We start from the raw sequence: 21164 nt of genomic DNA, 5'->3' as shown, positions 1-21164 counted from the left end.
TTGCACTACACATCACACTGCAGTAAAGCAAACAGCACTGAACAGCTTGTGAACTAGGGTGAGCAGAGCACAGCTTAGGGAGTGGGGTGCAGCACTGTGTGGCTCCATGAATTGGGGGAGTGAGGTCACAGTGAGTGGGCACCATGATCCATTGTATGGTGCAAGGTTGCACCACCAGCATGATGCAGTGCAGTACATGTAGTGAGTAAGATCCTGTGAAGAACATGCAGTAAGCTAGTCATCCAGTTCCAGATGCAATGCCTGGAGCAGTGAGCAGTGTGCATTACGGGCAGCGAGGGGCGGGAAAGCCCAGCGCAAGGTGCCTGCCTGGTGCAGTGGGAGATGGTCAGTGAGGGGTGGGTGAGGCGGCCAGGCAGTGTCTGGTGCAGTGTGGAGTGCGGGGGGGTGGTGGTGAAGGGCAGGCAGTGTCTGTGCAGGGTGCAGTGGGAGATGGTCAGTGAGGGGTGGGTGAGGCGGCCAGGCAGTGTCTGGTGCAGTGTGGAGTGCGGGGGGTGTGTGAAGGGCAGGCAGTGTCTGGTGCAGTGTGGAGTGCGGGGGGGGTGAAGGGCAGGCAGTGTCTGTGCAAGGTGCAGTGCTGGGGGGGTGAAGGGCAGGCAGTGTCTGGTGCAGTGTGGAGTGCGGGGGGGTGAAGGGCAGGCAGTGTCTGGTGCAGTGTGGAGTGCGGGGGGGTGAAGGGCAGGCAGTGTCTGGTGCAATGTGGAGTGCGGGGGGGGTGAAGGGCAGGCAGTGTCTGTAAGGGTGCAGTGCGGAGGGGTGAAGGGCAGGCAGTGTCTGTGCAGGGTGCAGTGCTGGGGGGGTGAAGGGCAGGCAGTGTCTGTGCAGGGTGGAGTGCTGGGGGGGGTGAAGGGCAGGCAGTGTCTGTGCAGGGTGCAGTGCTGTGGGGGGTGAAGGGCAGGCAGTGTCTGTGCAGGGTGCAGTGCTGGGGGGGTGAAGGGCAGGCAGTGTCTGTGTAAGGTGCAGTGCTGGGGGGGTGAAGGGCAGGCAGTGTCTGGTGCAGTGTGGAGTGCGGGGGGGTGAAGGGCAGGCAGTGTCTGTGCAGGGTGCAGTGCGGGGGGGTGAAGGGCAGGCAGTGTCTGTGCAGGGTGCAGTGCTGGGGGGGTGAAGGGCAGGCAGTGTCTGGTGCAATGTGGAGTGCGGGGGGGGTGAAGGGCAGGCAGTGTCTGTGCAGGGTGGAGTGCTGGGGGGGTGAAGGGCAGGCAGTGTCTGTGCAGGGTGCAGTGCTGTGGGGGGTGAAGGGGAGGCAGTGTCTGTGCAAGGTGCAGTGCTGGGGGGGTGAAGGGCAGGCAGTGTCTGGTGCAGTGTGGAGTGCGGGGGGGTGAAGGGCAGGCAGTGTCTGTGCAGGGTGCAGTGCGGGGGGGTGAAGGGCAGGCAGTGTCTGGTGCAGTGTGGAGTGCGGGGGGGGTGAAGGGCAGGCAGTGTCTGGTGCAATGTGGAGTGCGGGGGGGTGAAGGGCAGGCAGTGTCTGTGCAGGGTGCAGTGCTGGGGGGTGAAGGGCAGGCAGTGTCTGTGCAGGGTGCAGTGCTGGGGGGGTGAAGGGCAGGCAGTGTCTGTGCAGGGTGCAGTGCGGGGGGGTGAAGGGCAGGCAGTGTCTGGTGCAGTGTGGAGTGCGGGGGGGGTGAAGGGCAGGCAGTGTCTGGTGCAATGTGGAGTGCGGGGGGGTGAAGGGCAGGCAGTGTCTGTGCAGGGTGCAGTGCTGGGGGGGTGAAGGGCAGGCAGTGTCTGTGCAGGGTGCAGTGCTGGGGGGGTGAAGGGCAGGCAGTGTCTGTGCAGGGTGCAAGGGGGAGGGGCGTGGGCAGTAGAGGGTGCAGTGCGGAGGGCAGTGACCAGTGCAGTGAGGAGCAGGCAGTGCAGGGGGCTGAGCCCAGGAAGGGGGGCAGGGCCCAGCGTGGGGGGCGGGGCGGGGGCAATACAAGGGACAGCGCCCAGCACACGCAGGCGAACGCAGAAGCCAACACCCCCCTGCCCCTCCCCTTCGCTGATTGGCTGAAGAAGCTGTCCGTCTTTGGGGTTGCTGCCATTCACCGGGCAGAATGCCGCCCCCGCCCCTCAGCCCCAGCACTGATTGGTGGTTGGGAGTGGAGCCCCGCCCAGCGCCTACGGCAGCGCGGGGGACCCAAGAGGCCGCGGCCACAGCGGCAGCGCGGAGACGCAGCTGGACAGCGGAGCGGGGCCGAGCCGGTGAGTGCGGCGCTTCGCTGGGGGAGGGGCGACTGGAGCCGCCCCGCGCTTGTGGGGTCCCCCCGGCTGCCCCCCCCAGCCCCGAATGGGGGGTGTCCCCCCGGCTGCCCCCCTCCCCCAGCCCCGAATGGGGGGTGTCCCCCTGGCTGCCCCACCCCCAGCGCTTGTGGGGTCCCCCGGCTGCCCCCCTCCCCCAACCCCGAATGGGGGGTGTCCCCCCGGCTGACTCGCTCCCTGCGCTTGTGGGTCCATTGGCTGCCCTGCCCCCCAGCCCTGGCTGTCCCCTCCCCCCAGTATTGTATTGGGGCAGTGCTGGCTGCCCCCCGTTGCTGGAGGGGGAAAGCCCCCGGCTGGGGGTTGCCGCCCGCTACCTGCAGAGGAGCCGGGTGAGTAACTGCCCCTGGGCTCTGGTGTAACCGCAGCCCCTCTGGGGGATGGGGGGTAACAGTCTGGCCCTCTCCCCCTCCCACCACCGCACCCTGTGGGGCTCAGAGCCCCTGAGCAGCTGGGGGGGCAGCCGGCATCCTCCTCGCTGGCCCAGCAGCCCCAGCTGTCCCCTAGGGCCCCGCACTCGCCAGGAGGCTGGTGCCTCTGCTGTCGCCCAGCTCCCCTTCTGGCTCAGCTGGGGCCCAGTGGGTGCTAAGGGCCGAGAGGGGGAGCAGCACTGCAGGGATCCAATACCATCGTGGGAAGCCCCTGCTCCGTGGGTGGGGGAGTTGCACCCTGTCCCAGCATTCTGCTCTCAGGGGACAACCTGAAACCTTCTCGCTTCCATTTCTGAGTTATGCGGGACCCTAAAGTATGAGTTAGGGGTGTTCCTGATGCACCCATTTTCCTCCCTCATTATGGGACAAGCCCCCCCCACCCCCATGAATTAGCTCTGTGATATTGTGTAAATATTCCTTTGACCTTCCTTCGTTGGTGCCCCTGTGTTAGGGGACAGAGCTGGCTTGTGGGTCAGAGGGATCAGATCGCTGGCTCTGTCAGCCTGGAGCATGCAAGCTCTGCTCTGTTGTTGTCTTTCTCCGGGTGGTAAAGCATCTTAGTGTGCATTTGGGGGACACTTTGCAATGTTTCCCACCCACCCTCTCTTCCCTCTTCTTTTGTCTTTGGTTCAATGATCAGGTGATAAGCTTCATAGTGTTTTAACTTCCTGTCAAATTTGGCAATAGAAGGGTAAAGCTGAGTTACTGGGCTGGTCAGTTGGCCAACAACTAGGAATAATTTCTTCCTGGACTTCTCAGATGCAATGTATTAAGAGGAGATAGTGAGCAAATGTATTGACTTGATATAATTCCGTTCTCTCTTCCCTTCCCCCATGGTCTTCTGATGGTAAAAGGCCTACTTGCTGTTCCTGTTCTTGCCACCAGCAAGTTTCTGCACAAACAATGTGTGTTTAAGGGGCACAGTTTCCCTGTGAATGTCACGTTTAACACTGTAAAACCAAATCTGAAAACATAATACATCAGATACAGAAATCTTCTTCATCAGGTGTCTGTTCCTTAAATATGATCATCTCAAAGTTCTGTTCAAGCCAAATACTCCTTCAGAGATGTGTTTCCAGACCACCAGATGAGTGCATTTTTGTAAGCTGAAATAAATGTGGGAAGAATATGGGGTTGGATGTTATTACTCAGGGACAGATGCTGGAGGGCTAGAAAGTAACACATGGAGAACTGAGTGCTCTGAATCTCTCCTCCCTTATCTCACTCTAGTTTAGCCACTTCCCTGGCTCTGCCTCCAAACATGGAAGTGGGAAAACATGCTCAAACTAGTCTTAAAGGTGGAACAAAACAAAAAAAACAACAACAAAAAACAGGATATGCTGGAAAGGGTCATGTAAGTTAATCAGTGCCATGTTATCATTTTTATGCTTCTGCTGAATGTGCTAGGTACTACATTAAAGGTGTAATCATTACTGCTATTACGTTATAAAATGTCAAGCTTCTAGACAATTGCTCTCTTGGGTAGTGCTGAGGGTTTAAAGATGTAACTGCATTCATTAACTTCATTACCAACAGGAATATGCTAGTCAGCTAGCTTAAAAATGTGGATTGAAGTTCATTCTCACTTGGAAGATAAGGGGCTTGTCTACATCAGAAAGTTGCAGCGCTGGTGAGGGAGTTACAGCGCTGCAACTTAGGAGGTGTACACATCTGCAGGGCACCACCAGCGCTGCAACTCCCTGTTTGCAGCGCTGGCCGTACTCCCGTTTTGTCTCGGGTGTAGAGGATCCAGCGCTGGTGATCCAGCGCTGGTAATCAAGTATAGACACTTACCAGCGCTTTTCTTGACCTCCGTGAAATAAGCAGGTATCCCAGCATACCTGAGGAAGCCTCTGGTAATCAAGCTGGTCTCCTTCCCCGGCTTGCTCTCGCGTTCCCCGAACCCCGAGCAAGCAGGTCTCCTTCCCTGCGGTTTGCAGGGTGGTTCGGGGAACGCGAGAGCAAACCGCGGCGAAGCTGGTCTCCTTTCCCGGTTTGCTCTCGCGTTCCCCGAACCCCCGAACAAGCAGGTCTCCTTCCCTGCGGTTTTGCAGGGTGGTTCGGGGAACGCGAGAGCAAACCGCGGCGAAGCTGGTCTCCTTTCCCGGTTTGCTCTCGCGTTCCCCGAACCCCCCTTGAAGCCGCCCAACAGCGCTGCAGTGTGGCCACATCTAACACCACTTGCAGCGCTGGTTGCTGTAAGTGTGGCCACTCTGCAGCGCTGGCCCTATACAGCTGTACTAATACAGCTGTAACAACCAGCGCTGCAAAATTTTAGATGTAGACATGGCCAAGGTTGCATCCTTGTGCTTCACAATCTCTTAATATGCAAGGCTTTTTCTGGAGGTGGTTTGTGTGGTTAGTAAATTTGGGATGTTTTGGAAACATGTTTTTTTGTTTATTTTTTAATGGCTGAAGTGATGAGGGGAACCGGAGGTATCCATAGTCAGTGGATGTTACAAAATAACAGAGAAGAGAGTCTGTATTGTAAGGGTTTCTAGAGGGCTAGTATGACTCACTTGCAATCTAAAAATGAATGCAATTAAAAATGATCCGATTGGAAAATTTTGGCCTAATTTCTATGTTTAACGAAGTGGTCACTGAATTTAGGTGCCTAGTTTGAAACACCAGAGCTGGGTTGTCAGAGGCACAGAGTCTCTGCACATCTCATTGCCTTCTGCTGGAATTGTGGGTACTTGGCATTTTTCTGGAAATCAGCCAATCACACTGAATCCCTCCCCCCACCCCTCCATCTTTGCAGTCTCTCTCAATCAGCTCTCCCTGAGTTTTCCCCTGTACTTCAGCAGGAACTCTGTATACAGTTGACAGGGTCCTTGGGGCAGAGAGAGCACCAGCTTTGACATCTTGCTGGCCCCAGGCCGGTTTCACAGCCTCTGTCACAGTCACATCTTTACACTGCAGCAGCTGTTCACAATGGCTGTACGCTGACTTAGGCAGGGCCAGGGCCACCTGGAGGCAAGGTGTTTCATAGATGTACTGTACCTGGCATGCCGACTGTAAGGGGTTAAAGAAAATACAATGCTAGATGGCCAGTGCTGATTTGAAATGTGTATTACCTCTTGAAGCAGATTACCATGGGCTTAGTAGGGACCAGGCCAAACAAATTTAGTGTTCGGAAAGGTCCAGGAACCAGTCACCTTTCCCTTGGTAATTCTGCTGCTAAATATACCCAGCCGACCAACGCTTTAGATGTATGTCTCTTTCTCATGTAAAACTGGCACTAATACCTTAATGCTGCTGATGTGCTTTCCTTCTTCAAATTGTGGTAGAAGTATTAACTGTTGCAATTCTGCAGGGAATGGAAGTTGTTTTCCCCGCTTTGTAGAGGGGATGAGCAGAAACATAGTTTGTGAAACTTGGAGTAAATTGTATAACCCCAAACCCAGGCAGATTTACTTTTAGACATCTGGAGTTCCTTGCTCCCAGATCTGCTCTTAATCCACTGGACCTTGCTGTCATGCACGACAGTCAAAATATGATTTGCCATTATGTCAAATTTTGGGCCTACCAAGCTGGATGTATCTTAACAGCGTAGTACAAGGTGCTTTGGTTAGGCAGGACGGATCTTAAGTTCACGGTAGCAACTTAATATAAGGTGCGCAATAGCGCACTTAAAACGAACTGAAATAATTGGCTCCAGCTAAAGTTCAGACCGTGTATGCAACGTGAAATAGCTTCACTATTGAGAAATAAGGAAAATGTTTTTAAGGCACATCCACTTCAGTTTTGGTTTAATGAGGTAAGACTGAGTTAATGTTTTATCATCTTGAGCTCTGACACACACAAATAAATGTGGGTTTTAAGGCAGAGGCTCTAATGATCAAAGCTGTTGCACTGAAATAGCTCCTGATGAAGAGTGCAAGTGTTTAGACCAGCAGTGCTTGTATTCTAGTCAGTAACAGTAAGGAAAGGGGGAAACGCTTTGCTTATAGCTACTTTGGGATCTTCTTTTCTAGTCCCTCACCTCCAGACTCTCTCTGTGTAGACTCTGCAAGGTTTTTCTGCATAGTATCTTTAAGCTACAACCTTTCCTTTCCATCCACTCAGGTAAAATTCTCATTCAGATTCTCAGCATCTCACAGCTTGATTGCGGCTACATTCAGAATGCTGCTGCCAAGATTATTCTCCTAGCCCGTTGCTTTGACCAGGTCACCCCTCTCTTTGCACCCCTCCATTGGCTCCCCCTTCTCCATTGGTTCATACTGTAAGCTGCTTGAATTCACTTACAAAACCCTTCATAGCCTGTCCCCAAGCTCCCTGCCATCTCTTGTTGACTCCTGCCTCTAGTCAGTCCATGATGGCCACCTGCATCGTTCCCTTGTTAAATTTTTAAACGAGCACCTTTGTGCTTTCTTCCAAAGGCCACGCAGCCACGTTCTAAGCCATTTTAATTGGAATTGATCTAAGCCTAGACCACCAAGTATTATTTCTATTACTATAGGAACCGTAGTAGTGGACTGGGTAAAAAGCAAGTGTCTAGACAGCTGTCAGGATGAGCTCATACCTATCAACCATGTGTCACTCTTGTAACATTTGCCAGCCTGTATTCTCTCTCTGTGCCCTCACTGCTCACCCTAACAAACCCTCTGCCTCCTCCCGGCTCGGGGCTTGGTGCCTCTTCCCCTTCTGTCTCTGGAACTGCATTCCATGGGCCAAGAGCCTCCATCTCCTCCCCAAAACTCCTCTCTCCAGGCTAGCTTTCTGCTGCCTCTGTTCCCATCCCTCTGCTTGTACCTGGCTTCATGCCTAATTCACCAGCAGAAATTTGATGCTGACAAGATAAATGTGAAACAAACAGATCCCATCACTTCTCCCTCTCATTTTGCTCCTTATCCCCAAATTCTTAACTTTTGCCCTCCTTGCATTGCATGTAAGCTCTGCAGGGCAAGGGGTGTGTTGACTTATGCTGCAAAGCACCAGGCGTGCCTCTGGAGTTGTAAAACCTCATTTGTCTTGTGGTAATGATTCAGGGTATGGTGAGTGAGTGACATAAGAACGGCTGTACTGGGTCAGACCAAAGGTCCATCTAGCCCAGTATCTGTCTACCGACAGTGGCCAATGCCAGGTGCCCCAGAGGGAGTGAAGCTAACAGGCAATGATCAAGTGATCTCTCTCCTGCCATCTATCTCCATCCTTTGATGAACAGAGGCTAGGGACACCATTCTTTACCCTTCCTGGCTAAAAGCCATTCATGGGCTTAGCCACCATGAATTTATCCAGTTCCCTTTTAAACATTGTTATAGTCCCAGCCTTCACAACCTCCTCAGGCAAGGAGTTCCACAAGTTGACTGTGCGCTGTGTGAAGAAGAACTTCCTTTTTGTTTTAAACCTGCTACCTATTAATTTCATTTGGTGACCCCTAGTTCTTGTATTATGGGAATAAGTAAATAACTTTTCCTTATCCACTTTCTCCACATCATTCATGATTTTATATACCGCTGTCATATCCCCCCTTAGTCTCCTCTTTTCCAAGCTGAAGAGTCCTAGCCTCTTTAATCTCTCCTCGTATGGGACCCTCTCCAAACCCCTAATCATTTGAGTTGCCCTTTTCTGAACCCTGGCGTTACATTTGTTGGCAGCTCTGTCATATCGCCCTCATGTCGCTTGTGATACATTTCCTCAACTGTGTTCTTGTCTCCTGCCTTTTTGCAAAGGAAATACCCCGCACTAGGGTGGCAGGCAGGGGCAACAGACGCTCTCTCAAACTGGGTGTGGGGGGGATCGGCACCCAGACTGTGGCCCTTCCCCCATATCGCCCCTTCCCTGCAGACTCTGTCCCTTGCTTGCTTCTTTCCAGCCCCTCCGTGTTGCTTACCCTTACAGTCAGTAAAAAGTGATGGGGCCATGGCCTCCCAGATCCCCCCATGTGTCAGTGCCCCTGGTGGCAGGGGTGTTTGATTTTCCATCCAATCAGTGGGAAGGTTGCATTTGCCTGACCAGAGTGTTGCAGACTTCTGGGTGACTTCCTTTCTCTCATTTTCTGTGGCGATGACTCTGTGAGAAAGGAGTGTTCTCCAGTGGAGAGAGTGTACTCCTTCCCCTTCATCGTCTGGCTCCTCAGATTTCCCTAATCAATTAATTTCTCCCCCTCCCAATTCAACAGGGTTGCTTATTTGTCTTGCAGCGAAGAACTGGTCTCCAGTCTTTGGTTAGAGCAGGTATTGTGAGGAGTTCCCAGCTGCACTTCAGAGAATCAGTTGTGGTCTCTTAAGTTGCCAAGTTTTCTGTTTTGTGGAACAGGCGTTCTGAGCTTGGTTCAAACGTGAGTCCTGGACAACACTGACTAGCACAGTTGGCTTCATTACTAAGCTTTTTAAATAACTGTTCCCCAATGGCCAGTGACTTTCTCTCAGTTCAAACTTGATAGTCTAAAACCACGTAAGGAATTTTTATCTCCTTTCTCATATGTCATCGTCCTGGTTGGAATAATGTTGCCTCTTTGGCAGTAGAGGAAAACAAGCAGCATTTGCCTGTACTTTGGAACTGGGAAGATACGTTTCCAGTAACAAAAGGTCCGTTCAGTGATTTATTAATGAATCACTGAAGAGTGCATTCATATTGCGCTAAAAAACATCAGTGCAAACTGCTAAAAGGATGAAATTCCATGAACTTTTCAGGCTTTATGCATCAGGGTCAAGTTTGTACCTAAGACTCGTAGACTTAAGGTCAGAAGGAACCATTATGGTCATGTAGTCTGACCTCCTGCACAATTCAGGTCACAGAATCTCACCCACCCACTCCTGTAACAAACCCCTAACCTATGTCTGAGTTACTGAAGCCCTCAAATCGTGGTTTAAAGACCTCAAGGTGCAGAGAATCCTCCTGTGCAGTGTGGGGCCCAGGTCACTTGCTGGAAGGAGAAAAACCTCCAGGGCCTCTGCCAATCTTCCCTGGAGGAAAATTCCTTCCCGACACCAAATATGGTGATTGGTTAAACCCTGAGCATGTGGGCAAAACTCACCAGCCAGCACCCAGGAAAGAATTCTCTGTAGTAACTCAGATCCCACCCCATCTAACATCCCATCACAGACCACTGGGCATATTTACCTGCTAATAATCAAAGATCAATTAATTGCCAAAATTAGGCTATCCTGTCAGATCTGTATTTGGACTGACGCTGCAGTCCAAGTCTATGGAGTGAGCTCTTTCACAGCTGGCTTGACAAATGTGAAAATCAATGAGGCTTTCACTGAAGGAGGGAATTAGGGCTAGTCTGCACTGGCTGCAGGAGTGCTTAAATATGCCTTGTGTGGTTGCAGTGCAGCACTGCGAGAGAGCTCTCCCAGCGCTCTAAAACACCTACCTCCCCAAGGGGCGCAGCTACCAGCGCTGGTGCACTGTTTGCATGGCACTTTGCAGCGCTGCAATTGGCTGTGCTCGGGGGGGTGTTTTTCACACCCCTGAGCAAGAAAGTTGCAGCACTGTAAATTGCCAGTGTAGACAAGCCTTCAGCCTCTGGCGTTTCAGCTATTACCACACCCCTTTTTTGGTCAAGCTCAATTACTCAGTTTTACAACTGAGGCATACCTAATCAATTGACTTCCCTGACTGATGTTGAATAACTTCAGTTAAGTGTTCACTTTGCCTGGGAAAATGTGTGCAAAGTGAGTTCCCATAAACTAAGATGGGGAGGAATGGTCATCGGTGAGATTTTGAACAACAGGAACTAAGTAGTTATTGGTCAATGAGTGAGACTGACACTTCTGAATAGAACTTGCCCAGCCTTGTAGCAGTGGGAGCTATGTATGTAACTTTCCTTGCATCCAAATGAAATTCCACCCTGATGTGAATTCCTACGTCAGATAGTGTTTATATTATAGTAGTGCCTAGAGGCCATAATCAGGATCACAGTCCTGTTGTTTTCAGTGCTGTATCCTCATGTAAGGAGATGTGGTTCCCTCCTTGAGAAGCTTACAGTCTGAAAAACTACCCCAAAGGGATGGGAGAAGAGGAGACGCAAACACGATACTTATAGCAAAAACAGGTGTTAGTCCTAGGGTATTGGTTAAATTTTAACATAGGCAAAATAGCTCATGGCAGACCATTGTAGTCGATGGCGCCTGCAGCTGAACTTTTCCAAGATGGTTTCTAGTGTATTTCATCTGGGTAATGCAAGTGCAAGCCACAAGCTAAACATTTTCCTCAACAGCCAACACCTGCGGCACGATCCAAACCCAGTTTACTTTGGTGTGACGTTGGATTGGTCATTAATGTACTGCAACCACTTGAGGAAGACGGCAGCTCAAGGTCAGCTCTTGGAACACCCTGCTCAGAAAATTGACTGGCTCAACCTAGGGTGTGAGCGCTCGGATGCTTAGAACATCGGCCCTTGCCCGTTGCTGTTCAGCAGCAGAGCACTGTTGTTCTGTCTGGCATCGCTCATCTCACAGGAGGCTGGTTGATGTAGAGCTTAACAAACCCATGTGTACTGGTACCAGAACTTTATGGGCAACTCCATCGCCATGGCTACCGATACTTAGAATTGCCCCATATTCACTGTGAGAGAGCCTGTGTCGTGGTGCTGGCCAAGCTCCATGAGAACAATGATCTGCCTTTGTACACAGACCTCTTCCACCCCCTGCCAGCTCACCTGTCTACTAGATGCCTTTTATGGTCACTTATGCCACCACACGACATGATGGTGGAATCTGCTTGGCGCACCGAGTGGTCACTGACGACAGTTGTTCATCAGGCTCTCATCACAGACCCAACCCTCTGTCCACCATGCTTTGATCTGCCAAGGTACCGGTGGTCGTCTTTGACCCAGTTTCAGACAGCGCAGCTGTGCGGCCAATCTCTTTCAATGGGATTTTTCTAATGACCTGCAATGCAGCTGTGGTCAAGTTCAGACCGTCGTATATCCTTGACGAACACCCCATGGACTTTTTCCGACGGCGGGCTGCCAGCTCTCCACCTGGCTGCTGAGAACACCGTCAAATGGCTGGGCATGTTGCCTATGTTAGCTCAGCATATGCACAATTACCTCCTGCCTCCTAAATGCCTCTGCAGCTTCAGCTGAATGCAGTATTTGTCATTTATGGATCTAAGCTAATATGGAGCCCACACAAAACGCGTTGGTCTGTGTGTGGTATCTGCATCTCGGTAGTGGGTAAAGTTAATCTGTGTCTATGGATATACGTTTATAAGGTACTTTGCAATTCTTGGGAGTGAATGGCATGTTGTAGGTGTGAATTATTAAACTCCATTTTGTGAATTTGTGTTGGAAAAACTAGCAGCAATTTCGTTCCAATCTCCCTTTGTCACTGGCCATCTACTTCTGAGCTTTAAATATAGAATGAAATGCCTTCTAGGTCCCTGCATGCCTTGTGCCTGTTACTCCTAATAGCTGCTTACCACCTTCAAACCTGCTTTTCTTCAATCACTGCACCTGCTGAGGATCAATCACAACTGTATTTCTGGGTGTTTACAGCATATTTTTTGTGGCACAAAGCCACAGTAACTCTTAACTGCTGGAAAAACGCAACTAACTTGTAATGCACTGCTTGTCTTGCTGCTCTTGTGAAATGGAATCTGTGCACATGGGACGCATGTCTCCGTTGGCCAGAGCAGCATGGTTAGGCCACTGCTCGTCAGTCAGAACTCAGTGTCCAGTGTTCAAGACCATTTCCATAGTCACCACTGGCATTCTCCAAGCTGAAAGCAAGGGCTTCTTAGAAAATAACCACAGCTGACATGCAGCTAGCTGACACTGCTGAGCATTTGCTTTGTAATATCTCTGCTATTCACACTGAAGTAATTGACGTTCTATTAGAAATTTGTGTGTCCTGCAATGGATCTAAGCTCCCGTGGGGATTTTTAGGGCAAATGTGTTTTGGCAATGACAGGCTGCAAGCCAGTTTGTGTGTGCTGGATGCCTGGTCATCTGCTATATTCTGACCACAGTAGTAAATGTGTAAACTGGAATAGCAAAGTCTGCTTTTATGATTACCAGGGTGTCAGAGTGCTTAAGAGCAGCTGGGCACTGCAAAATCTGTGCACAGCATCAGAACAGCTGTGTTAGTGAAGCAGTGAATAGATATCTGCCATGTGAGTGTCTTTGTGATCAGTGCAGGATTAGCTCTTGCCAGGGGGCCAAGAATAGGAAAGGAGGAGCTGGGTGCCCAGCTGAGGATTTCATGTGTACTGTAGATCAGATTATATCAAGTCAAACTATTTGTAAGTAAGTTGAATTGAGAAGTCAGTTTAAAAGAAGACTCTTGGTAACCTGCAATGTAACTGTGTTACTTTGTCTGCATATCCAGAGAACTCAGGCTTAACCCTTCCTATCACCAATTATTGCAATTTGCATGGTATCTTGGTTAATTTGTCTTTATGCAATGAGTTGTGGTATGAGTTTGAAATCTTTTTTTTTTTTTTTTTTTTTTTTTTTTTTTTTTAAATTCTTTAGTGAATGAGCTGTTGATGCCTTAGGGTTCAGGCCACAGCCCATGAAAGCACAGCGATTTTGTAAAGCTCGTGATCGTGGTGCCTTAGGATTCAGTTTGGGCAATGAACTAAATTCTTCCTTGTGCAACCTCTCACCAAGTGAGTTGTCTGCATTATTTGAAGAACTTGACTCAGTTTTGCTCTTCCTTTAATTAGAGAGAGCTACCAAAACTAGCTTTTAAGAAAGCAGAACACCTGACCTCGTGAAGGGTTAATTTTACAATTTAATTAATCTGGAGGCTGCAGTTTGCTCAAATACTCAATGAGCAGAGCTAAAGAAAGAAGTCAAACAGTGCTGCTTAATTTAACATCCATAGTCTATACTGTGCATCCAGTAACGGATATGTGGCAGACAGTTCATTTTAGCTCACATAAACGTATTTTAGTAAATGTCGAAATATTTAGGATGCCTACAAAGAATCTAAATATGTGGCTTGTAAGCTAACCAGGTAACACACTTGTCTGTAACACATGCGTGTGGATAAATGTGACTAACAGCCAACTTCTTTTGAGGGTGCTCAATGAAAATATATTGTGTGTTTGATTGCTGACTAATGAGGTAAATTCCACCTTCCATCTGGCTAGAACATAGAGAAATTTCTCCTTCTGCTCCTTGAAAAACAAGAGTGGGTTTCACAGGATTTTAAATCGGTAGATGTCATGATCTCTTTGACACTCTCCAGCAGGCTACTACAATCTTGTTAAAAGCCACAATGTGTGTTACTCGCTAACTTTTTATTCAGTCTTGAAGCCCACCTTGGCCAAAATCTTTGCTTTCAGATTATAAATTCTCCTGGCCAGGGAATGTCTTATTACAAATCTGTGTAGCCCCTAGCACAGTGGGGGCCCTGGTCCTTGTTCGGTGCCCCCGTGTGCTATTGCAGCATAAAGTACAGACAGCTTGCTGTTACTCTGCTAACCCTGGCCTAATCTGTCTAATGCACAGTGCTGCACAAGACACACCAGGACTGCAAATATGGCAGAGAGTGGTTCTACATTTGTAGAGCGAATAGGACTAAAAATAGTAAACATTCCTATGTCCTGAACCTGTGGAGACTTAGGCATGTGCTTCAGTTATGCATGTGAGTGGTCTCCTTGAAGTTGCTGGACTCTTTGCAGGATCGGGTCCTTAAACAGTGAACAAGGCTGTCTTTGAGAACACAGTTGAATAAGATGATGCCACCTAGCGGTCTGCTTGGGCCTAACTTTAAGGCCTGGTGTGGACACAAACCCACCCTACCCAAGCCCTGGAGGGTCGAGTTGTTTTCTGACCTGACGCTGAGTCAGCACTGCCACTTTGTGCCTGTGGGGTTGGTGTGGCAGCGGCTGTGTGCCCATTCCTGCCGGCCCCTGCGCACTGTGGAGCGAGAGGTGCTGCGACTGCTCGGCACACTCACTCCGCAGCGCAGTGAGATGGTGGGGGCTGGCAGCAGCAGGGCACGCAGATGACACTGTGTGGACTCCATGAGCAGGAGGAGGGGCGCTGACCTGAGCCTGAGAGGGTCTGTTTGTTTTCCCAGTTCACTGGCTCCCAGACCTAACACTTGTAGTCAGGTCCCAGCAGGTTCAGGTCGGGTTCCAGAGCTCTAACGCCATAATTACAGATGTATGCACCCAGGCTACTGGAATCCTTTGTGTACCTGTGCTTAAAAATCCTCTGGGTTATGTCCCTTCTTGTCCTCTTTGTCTAGAACCTAAATTATGGACCCTTCAGCATGAGTTTCATTGACAAGTCTTTATCCTCAGTGGATCTGGGATCTGTATTTTGGCCTGTGCTTCCTTGGTGCTCTCCTTCCTAGGAGAGAGATGCCTTGATCATTACCTGTTTGGTTCACTCCCTCTGGGGCACCTGGCATTGGCCACTGTCAGCTGACAGGATACTGGACTGGATGGACCTTTGGTCTGACTCAGTGTGGTCGTTCTTGTGTTCTTATGGTTACCTTAGCTGAGCTCATGAAAGACACTGTCTTTGCCTGTGGTTTTCACTCTTTTATGATGATTTCTTTTGGGAAACAGGGAGCAGGGCAACCAATAACTAAACACAAGGCACATGGGAAGTCAAGACTCTTCTGCAAAGCAACACGAGTTGAATCAAGTCCTCCCTTCTAGTTGCTTTGTTACAGAATGTGGCTGGCACCATGATCTTTATCCCCATGAAAATATCCATCTGTCGTGTGATGTGACTGTGTTCGAACTTGTCTTTATAGAATCTCTTCAATGCAAATATTCCTATTGCTTGTTTGCATCGTGCTTTGGACTACTACATATCTTCTTCATTAAAATTTTGAATCCTTACCCTCTGGGCAGCATCTTAGACTCATAGAATATCAGGGTTGGAAGGGACCTCAGGAGGTCATCTAGTCCAACCCCCTTCTCAAAGCAAGACCAATCCTCAGACAGATTTTTGCCCCAGTTCCCTAAATGGCCCCCTTAAGGATTGAACTCACGACCCTGAGTTTAGCAGGCCAGTGCTCAAACCATTGAGCTACCCCTCTCCCCTCTTGAGAGCTTTCATTTTAAAAGAGGCACTCTAAGGAGTGGTAAACATGTAAGACGTAGCTTCCCAGAGCTCTAGCAAACAGGTAGCGTCTGCTGCTGAAGATACTCAGGGCAGTTTCTTCTCAAAGTGAGCGCATGGGTCATGCATAGCTTCCTGACGAACACATTGGTCATGCGTGATTGCAGACAAACCTCTTCTGTGTCTCACTTTACATTAGTGTTGCTGCAGTGACCAAGGGATTTTTGGAAGTGTTTTATGGCCATGATGTGGAAAAAATAGCACAATAAGAATGCTTGTTCGGTGCTTCTCATAAAAAGAACATCTAGGTCTAATTGAGAGAACCTCACAACCCCTCTCTAACAGGCCAGCTGGTGTGCCTCACCTTCCCCATGTGCAGAACAAAGGCAAAGGTGAAATAATTTGCCTGAAGGGGAACAGTGAGTGTGGCAGTGCTGGGACTAGGATCCCTCTGCAATGGAGACTAACAAAATGGGACAACTTGAGATCTCCTCATGTTGGAGCAGTCATGCCCCTAGGAAAGCTCTGACCCACTCGTGAAGAAGTCTAGTGTAACTTGCTGCCTCAGATAAAAGCTGCTTGCTTAGAATTTTTAAATGTAACCTTGAATCTCTTTCGTTGTGGAGAAAATATAAAACTCGAAGTATAAGAGCTGAGATGCTGACAGAAAGTTAGGAATTGAAATGACGACTTGTTTCGTATTCCAGGTCTTTATCTGCGGTATCACTGTGTTTCTGTAGCAAAGGTTTGAGCTACCCTTCCCTTCATGAAACAGTTGGAGAGCGTATATGAAAGTGAGGAAAAAACCTTCTGTATTAAATGAGCTGCCGTGCACACATGCTTGAAACTAGTGTGAATAAACGAAATTCTGGAGACACTTATGTATTTATATTTATGCGCTTAAATCATTGGCATTGTCAGAATAGTCTCTATGGCAGATATGATGCACTGGATCTATCACTTTCCTAAAATAGCACCCGGCTGCTCAGGCCAGACTTCCTGAAGGTATTGCTGGGACAATTTTGTTTCCATTTTCCATGCATAGGTCTTTAATTTCAATGTGCCTTGTCCAATGTGATCTAGAAGCTCAGACTGATTGGCAACTTGGATGCTTCACAGCAAACGATAGAATAAAACAGTCTAGTATCTGATTCTTAGCTCCTGGAAATTATGCATGTTTTGATCTCGTCCCGAGAGCTGGGATGTTAAAGTGGCCATAGCAGAAATACATTCTAGAGGAGAGATGCAATAGACTATTTTAAAGACTCCCTAGCAACAGTAATACGATTTACTACTGAAATCCTTTGTGGGAAGAAGTAGAACAGAAAAAAATTAATAGGAAGATGTCAATGACACACAAAGACACAAATAAATACAAGGAATAAATCTAGAAATCTCCTTTTGACCTGTTTTTTCTCTCTTTTGGTTCTTAGAACAGTTGAAATGCTGTGGTGCCTCCTCTGGGAATTTGTCCTTTAGAACAGTCAGTACCAGTTGGCGGCTTAATATGTAACGTTAGCAAGCATAATGACTGTTACTTTTTTCCCCTCTTATTAAAATATTAAGGAATAAAGATGCAATTATTATATATTTCCACTGAAGTCAAATAGATGCTCTTGGAGCATGGATCTGTTACACTGTCAGTGGCGCCAGAGATAAACAGTAAGCCGAAGCTGGCTGGTGGTTTAAGATGGGTTTACCAGTTGGAGGTGGCCTCTGCTGCAGATGATGCTGCGTACTCCAGTGTAAGCTGGTAACAAGACCCAAATGTTCCTTTCTACTCTCACTTAACCACTGCTTTTGGGTTTTTTTGTTTTTGTATTAAAATTTAGGAGCCACAACTCTTCTGCCTAGTAAGCACGACTGGTATGGGTAATGGTGTGAAGGAAGGTCAAGTGGGTTTAAAACAGAATGGCGTGGAGCCAATTGTACCCACCCACGTTCTATCTGAGGTAAGAGTGGGGAGGGGTGTGTGGGTGATGGATTTCCAGGGGGAGGAGGGGAAGTTTGGTTTGGCTGGCTGCTACTCCAGAAAGGAAAAGCAAACGAGATCTGATTTTTGGGGAGCCCTGAAGCAGCTGCAGTGCTTACAAGTATTATGCCGTACAACAGTGGCTTTCATTGAAGATTTCAAAGCACTTTACAAACATCAATGAAATGCCTCCAGTCTCCTGCCTACCCTTTGGGAGGTAGGTAGATATCCCCCTGAGTCACAGAGAACTTGTTCCTTGTCCAAGGTTGTGTATTTGGTTGCAGAGCTGGGAATAGAAGCCGCAAGTCTTGATTTCCTGCCTTTGCTCTAATAACCAGCATCTCCTCTGCCTGCCTTAGGTCAGAGTGTTTGCTGTGTTGTATCAGTAGTTATGAAGCTGCTGTTGTAAAAAGAGGAAAAGTATTTAAAGTATTGAATAGGAAGTAATAGAAATGGAATCAGTGGATTTTAAATTCCACGTGAAGGTCAAACCATCTGTCCCCAATGTCCTTTTTACAAATGCAGTGTCTGTTAAGCCTGATGTACCTAAGGGGCACAGTGAAATTCACAAGAACCTGTCTTTCCTTTATAATAATCTGAGGAAGAGAGGAGCAAACTCTGGTATGTAGGAGTTTGTCCCTGGCTGGCATCAGGAGATGATTGGGAAGCAAGCGTGTGTCTGTAGTAGGTTTTTAAATGCAGTTCTAAGGAACTGGCAGAAAAGGAACAAAAGTAACTCTGAGAATGAGCCAGTGCGGGGAGTAGCTGCCTGCTCCCAACCTTCCTGGGTTTGTACCTGCGTAGGTTGTGGTTAGTGAGACTCCACAGCATCATTGTGGAACAAGCCACTCAAATTTTGCCAACTCCAACTCTTACTTATCTGGGACTCTAGCAGGCTAAGGTTGGAAACGCTTCCAGAATTTTCCAGCAAGGTTCTCCTGATACTCTTCCATACAACTTGGCACTATGCTGAACTGTTCAAATAGGATTGGGAATGGTTTTTTTCCGGCTGCTCACTCGCTCCCTCATCCCCTCCAAAGGCTCAGGGTAAACCAGCCCAACACATTCTCCTGCCTTGGCTGGGATGTAGCTCAGTCTGGAGTCAATTTAAGATTGCTGTGGGTGGAGAAGGGAGGGGGAGGGAGCCCGAGGGGGGCATTGTCAGCTCTCTGGGCGCTAAGGCAGCACCTGGGAATCCTACCTATGGCAGCAGGTGCTGCTGCCTTTGATACTGGGCTGAGCCCTTGCAGAAGTCTCGTGGCAGACTGTTGTCAAGAACCCTGCAAACGTTAACCAGGGCTGCGTGTGGCTGATACAGGACTTGCATAAAGAAGTAATTACAGCTTGTTTTCCCCTTAATTTATTTGTCCAGAACTTGGGCAGAAGTTGAGCTCACCTCTTGCCTGTGTCTGGGGTCGGGCGGGCAGAGGTCAGAAGCTGACTACAGTTGAGCAGTATTTTTGGTAACGAACCTTTTTAAAGATTTTTAGTTGAGGGGAACAGAGTCAACGTTACCAAGGAGTTCAGTCAAAATTGGGCAAATACATCTGAAAAAAGAGCTCTTACCATACAATACATGCCATACAAACCTAAAACGTGTCTTTAAAAGCTAACATGGACGAGACTCATCTCTGCTTTCCTGACAGTTCATTGCCTTCAGTGTTTAACACTTCTGCTTGCTTTCTGCGCACGTAATCTGAAAAGCAAACTGCACTCGAAATCTGAACCATGACAGGCATGTAAGAAACCAAGCTATTTCCTTTGCAGTGATCTCGCAGGAGAAACTTGTCTTGCCTTACGCTTCTATGATGTTGGGGCCAGTTTGGAATAACGCTGTGGTGTCCCTGGAAGTGCAGGTCGAAAATAAAACAAGAAACTTGCTTTCAGTATTTTGGCTTAAATCAGGAGGGGGCAGTGCTTTTCACAGTAATCTTAACAGGGAAGGGACAGGCCACCTTATGGGTAAGAGGTCATTGACTTTGGAACTTCGTACCCTGCTAGTTAGTTTTAATCTTTGTTCTTCAGGGTCCAGATGAATTTCTGCTGTGGCGTAACTGGCATTTTGGGGATTGTATTGGAGTTTCTGAAGCCCTGACATTGGTTTCCATTTGTCCAAGTCTCTGTGAATAAAAGGCTTCACTAAAGAAACTGAGCAGCAAAGAACTGCCAGTTGCTATTTCCCACATGTTGAAATGCTATTTAAGCAAATGGTCTCCCAAGAGCCCTGAGACAGCTGTACGAATGTCCCCACTGTGCCTGGCTTTTAGCCATAAACCGTCTACCCTCGCACAGCTTTCACCTGGGTTTATATGTGCTTTGAATCCAGGCTTCCTTATCTGGTGGGTACATAGATTAGAGCCAGGACTTCACTTTCCCCATCTGCTTTGCAGGGTGGGTGCAGATTGTAACCTGGGCGCCCATAGCCCTGAAGGGGTTAGGAAGGACAGACAAATTCTCCTATAATGCACTGGGAAACAATTTGTAGAGCAGCTTAGTGCAGCACTGAGAATCTTGAGACAGGCTGTAGGATTTTCTGGGGCTCACCGGGGTTAGTGCAGCACCAGCAGGGATGCAGCTATACAGGTATGACTCGAGTGCTGCTTAGCAGGGTCAGTCGCACCCAGTGTGGCTGACTCTGGTTCCCATATCTCAGTGCTCAGACCTCTGCAGTGCAGGCATATGCTTAGACCCTATGTACAGGAAGGTTGGTTTGCATCCCAGTCACCTAACTCTGTCCCTTCATTGAGCAATGTAATATGTTATGTGTTGTTGGTTTTTCCCTAGGGGAGCCCGGAGAAAAGGAAAGTGATCCACTCCCTGATGTCTGGTGCATTGGCTGGTGCTGTTGCAAAAACAGCAGTAGCTCCGCTGGATAGGACGAAAATCATATTTCAAGGTGAATACTGTGAGCCCTTGAGAAAGCAGCCAGCTTCTAAAAGAACAGAGTGCCTGTTATCCGCTGTCAGCAGTACAGCTGATCTGTCCTCTGACGTTTTGCTCTTCCTAAACCTGCAGAAAACCCTGTGCGGCTTTGACAGGAGCACGAGACCTTTGTTTCCTGCTTGGGATACAAGTCCTGATCCCGAGAGGTGACAATCAGCCACAAATCTCAGTTAGGATTAAGCCCATATGTCTGGCTCCTATTCCTGTTGTCATAGGGATTTTGCCATTTACTTCTGTGGTGTAGGACTGAGCCCACTGTTTCTCAGTGGAAGATGAGCTTGTGGGTGTGGGTCTGGCATGTTCTTATCGTCTGTGGGCATGAGAGAGGTTCTCGAAACATGTAGCAGCCATGCATTGTAAGGTGTTGCGGTTAAAACTGAACGGGTGTGTGATGGATTGGGTTTCCATGTCTGGGCTTTGGGAGACTGTTCTGGTTGGAGACATACATTGAAAAGTACAAAGATGCTATTGGGCTCCATAACCTCAGGGAATATGGGAAGGAAGGAATGGGGACATGGTGACAATCAGAAGGAAGTAAACACACACCTGGGGTTTCCTGTTAAAGGATGGGTAAGTAGAA

General features: G+C 48.7%; 1 protein-coding gene across 2 annotated transcripts in view; it reads left to right on the top strand.

The window, feature by feature from the left end:
* The first annotated feature begins 2109 nt into the window (after positions 1 to 2109).
* The window catches only part of SLC25A42 (solute carrier family 25 member 42), a 29578-nt gene continuing 10523 nt past the window's right edge, over positions 2110 to 21164 (top strand). The window contains exons 1-4 of one of the 2 annotated variants that reach the window (XM_050934085.1): positions 2128 to 2199; positions 16377 to 16463; positions 17502 to 17621; positions 20426 to 20537. In XM_050934085.1, the coding sequence (XP_050790042.1) occupies positions 16458 to 16463; positions 17502 to 17621; positions 20426 to 20537 (238 nt within the window). In that variant the 5' untranslated portion in view covers positions 2128 to 2199; positions 16377 to 16457. Of the gene's footprint in view, positions 2200 to 16376; positions 16464 to 17501; positions 17622 to 20425; positions 20538 to 21164 lie in introns of both variants that reach the window. The other variant, XM_050934086.1, reaches the window with a different exon arrangement.

Source organism: Gopherus flavomarginatus, chromosome 24, assembly GCF_025201925.1.
Source record: "Gopherus flavomarginatus isolate rGopFla2 chromosome 24, rGopFla2.mat.asm, whole genome shotgun sequence".
NCBI classification, from domain to species: domain Eukaryota; kingdom Metazoa; phylum Chordata; order Testudines; family Testudinidae; genus Gopherus; species Gopherus flavomarginatus.
Note: the sequence above shows the minus strand (reverse complement) of the source record. Positions and strands in the feature narration are given on the sequence as shown.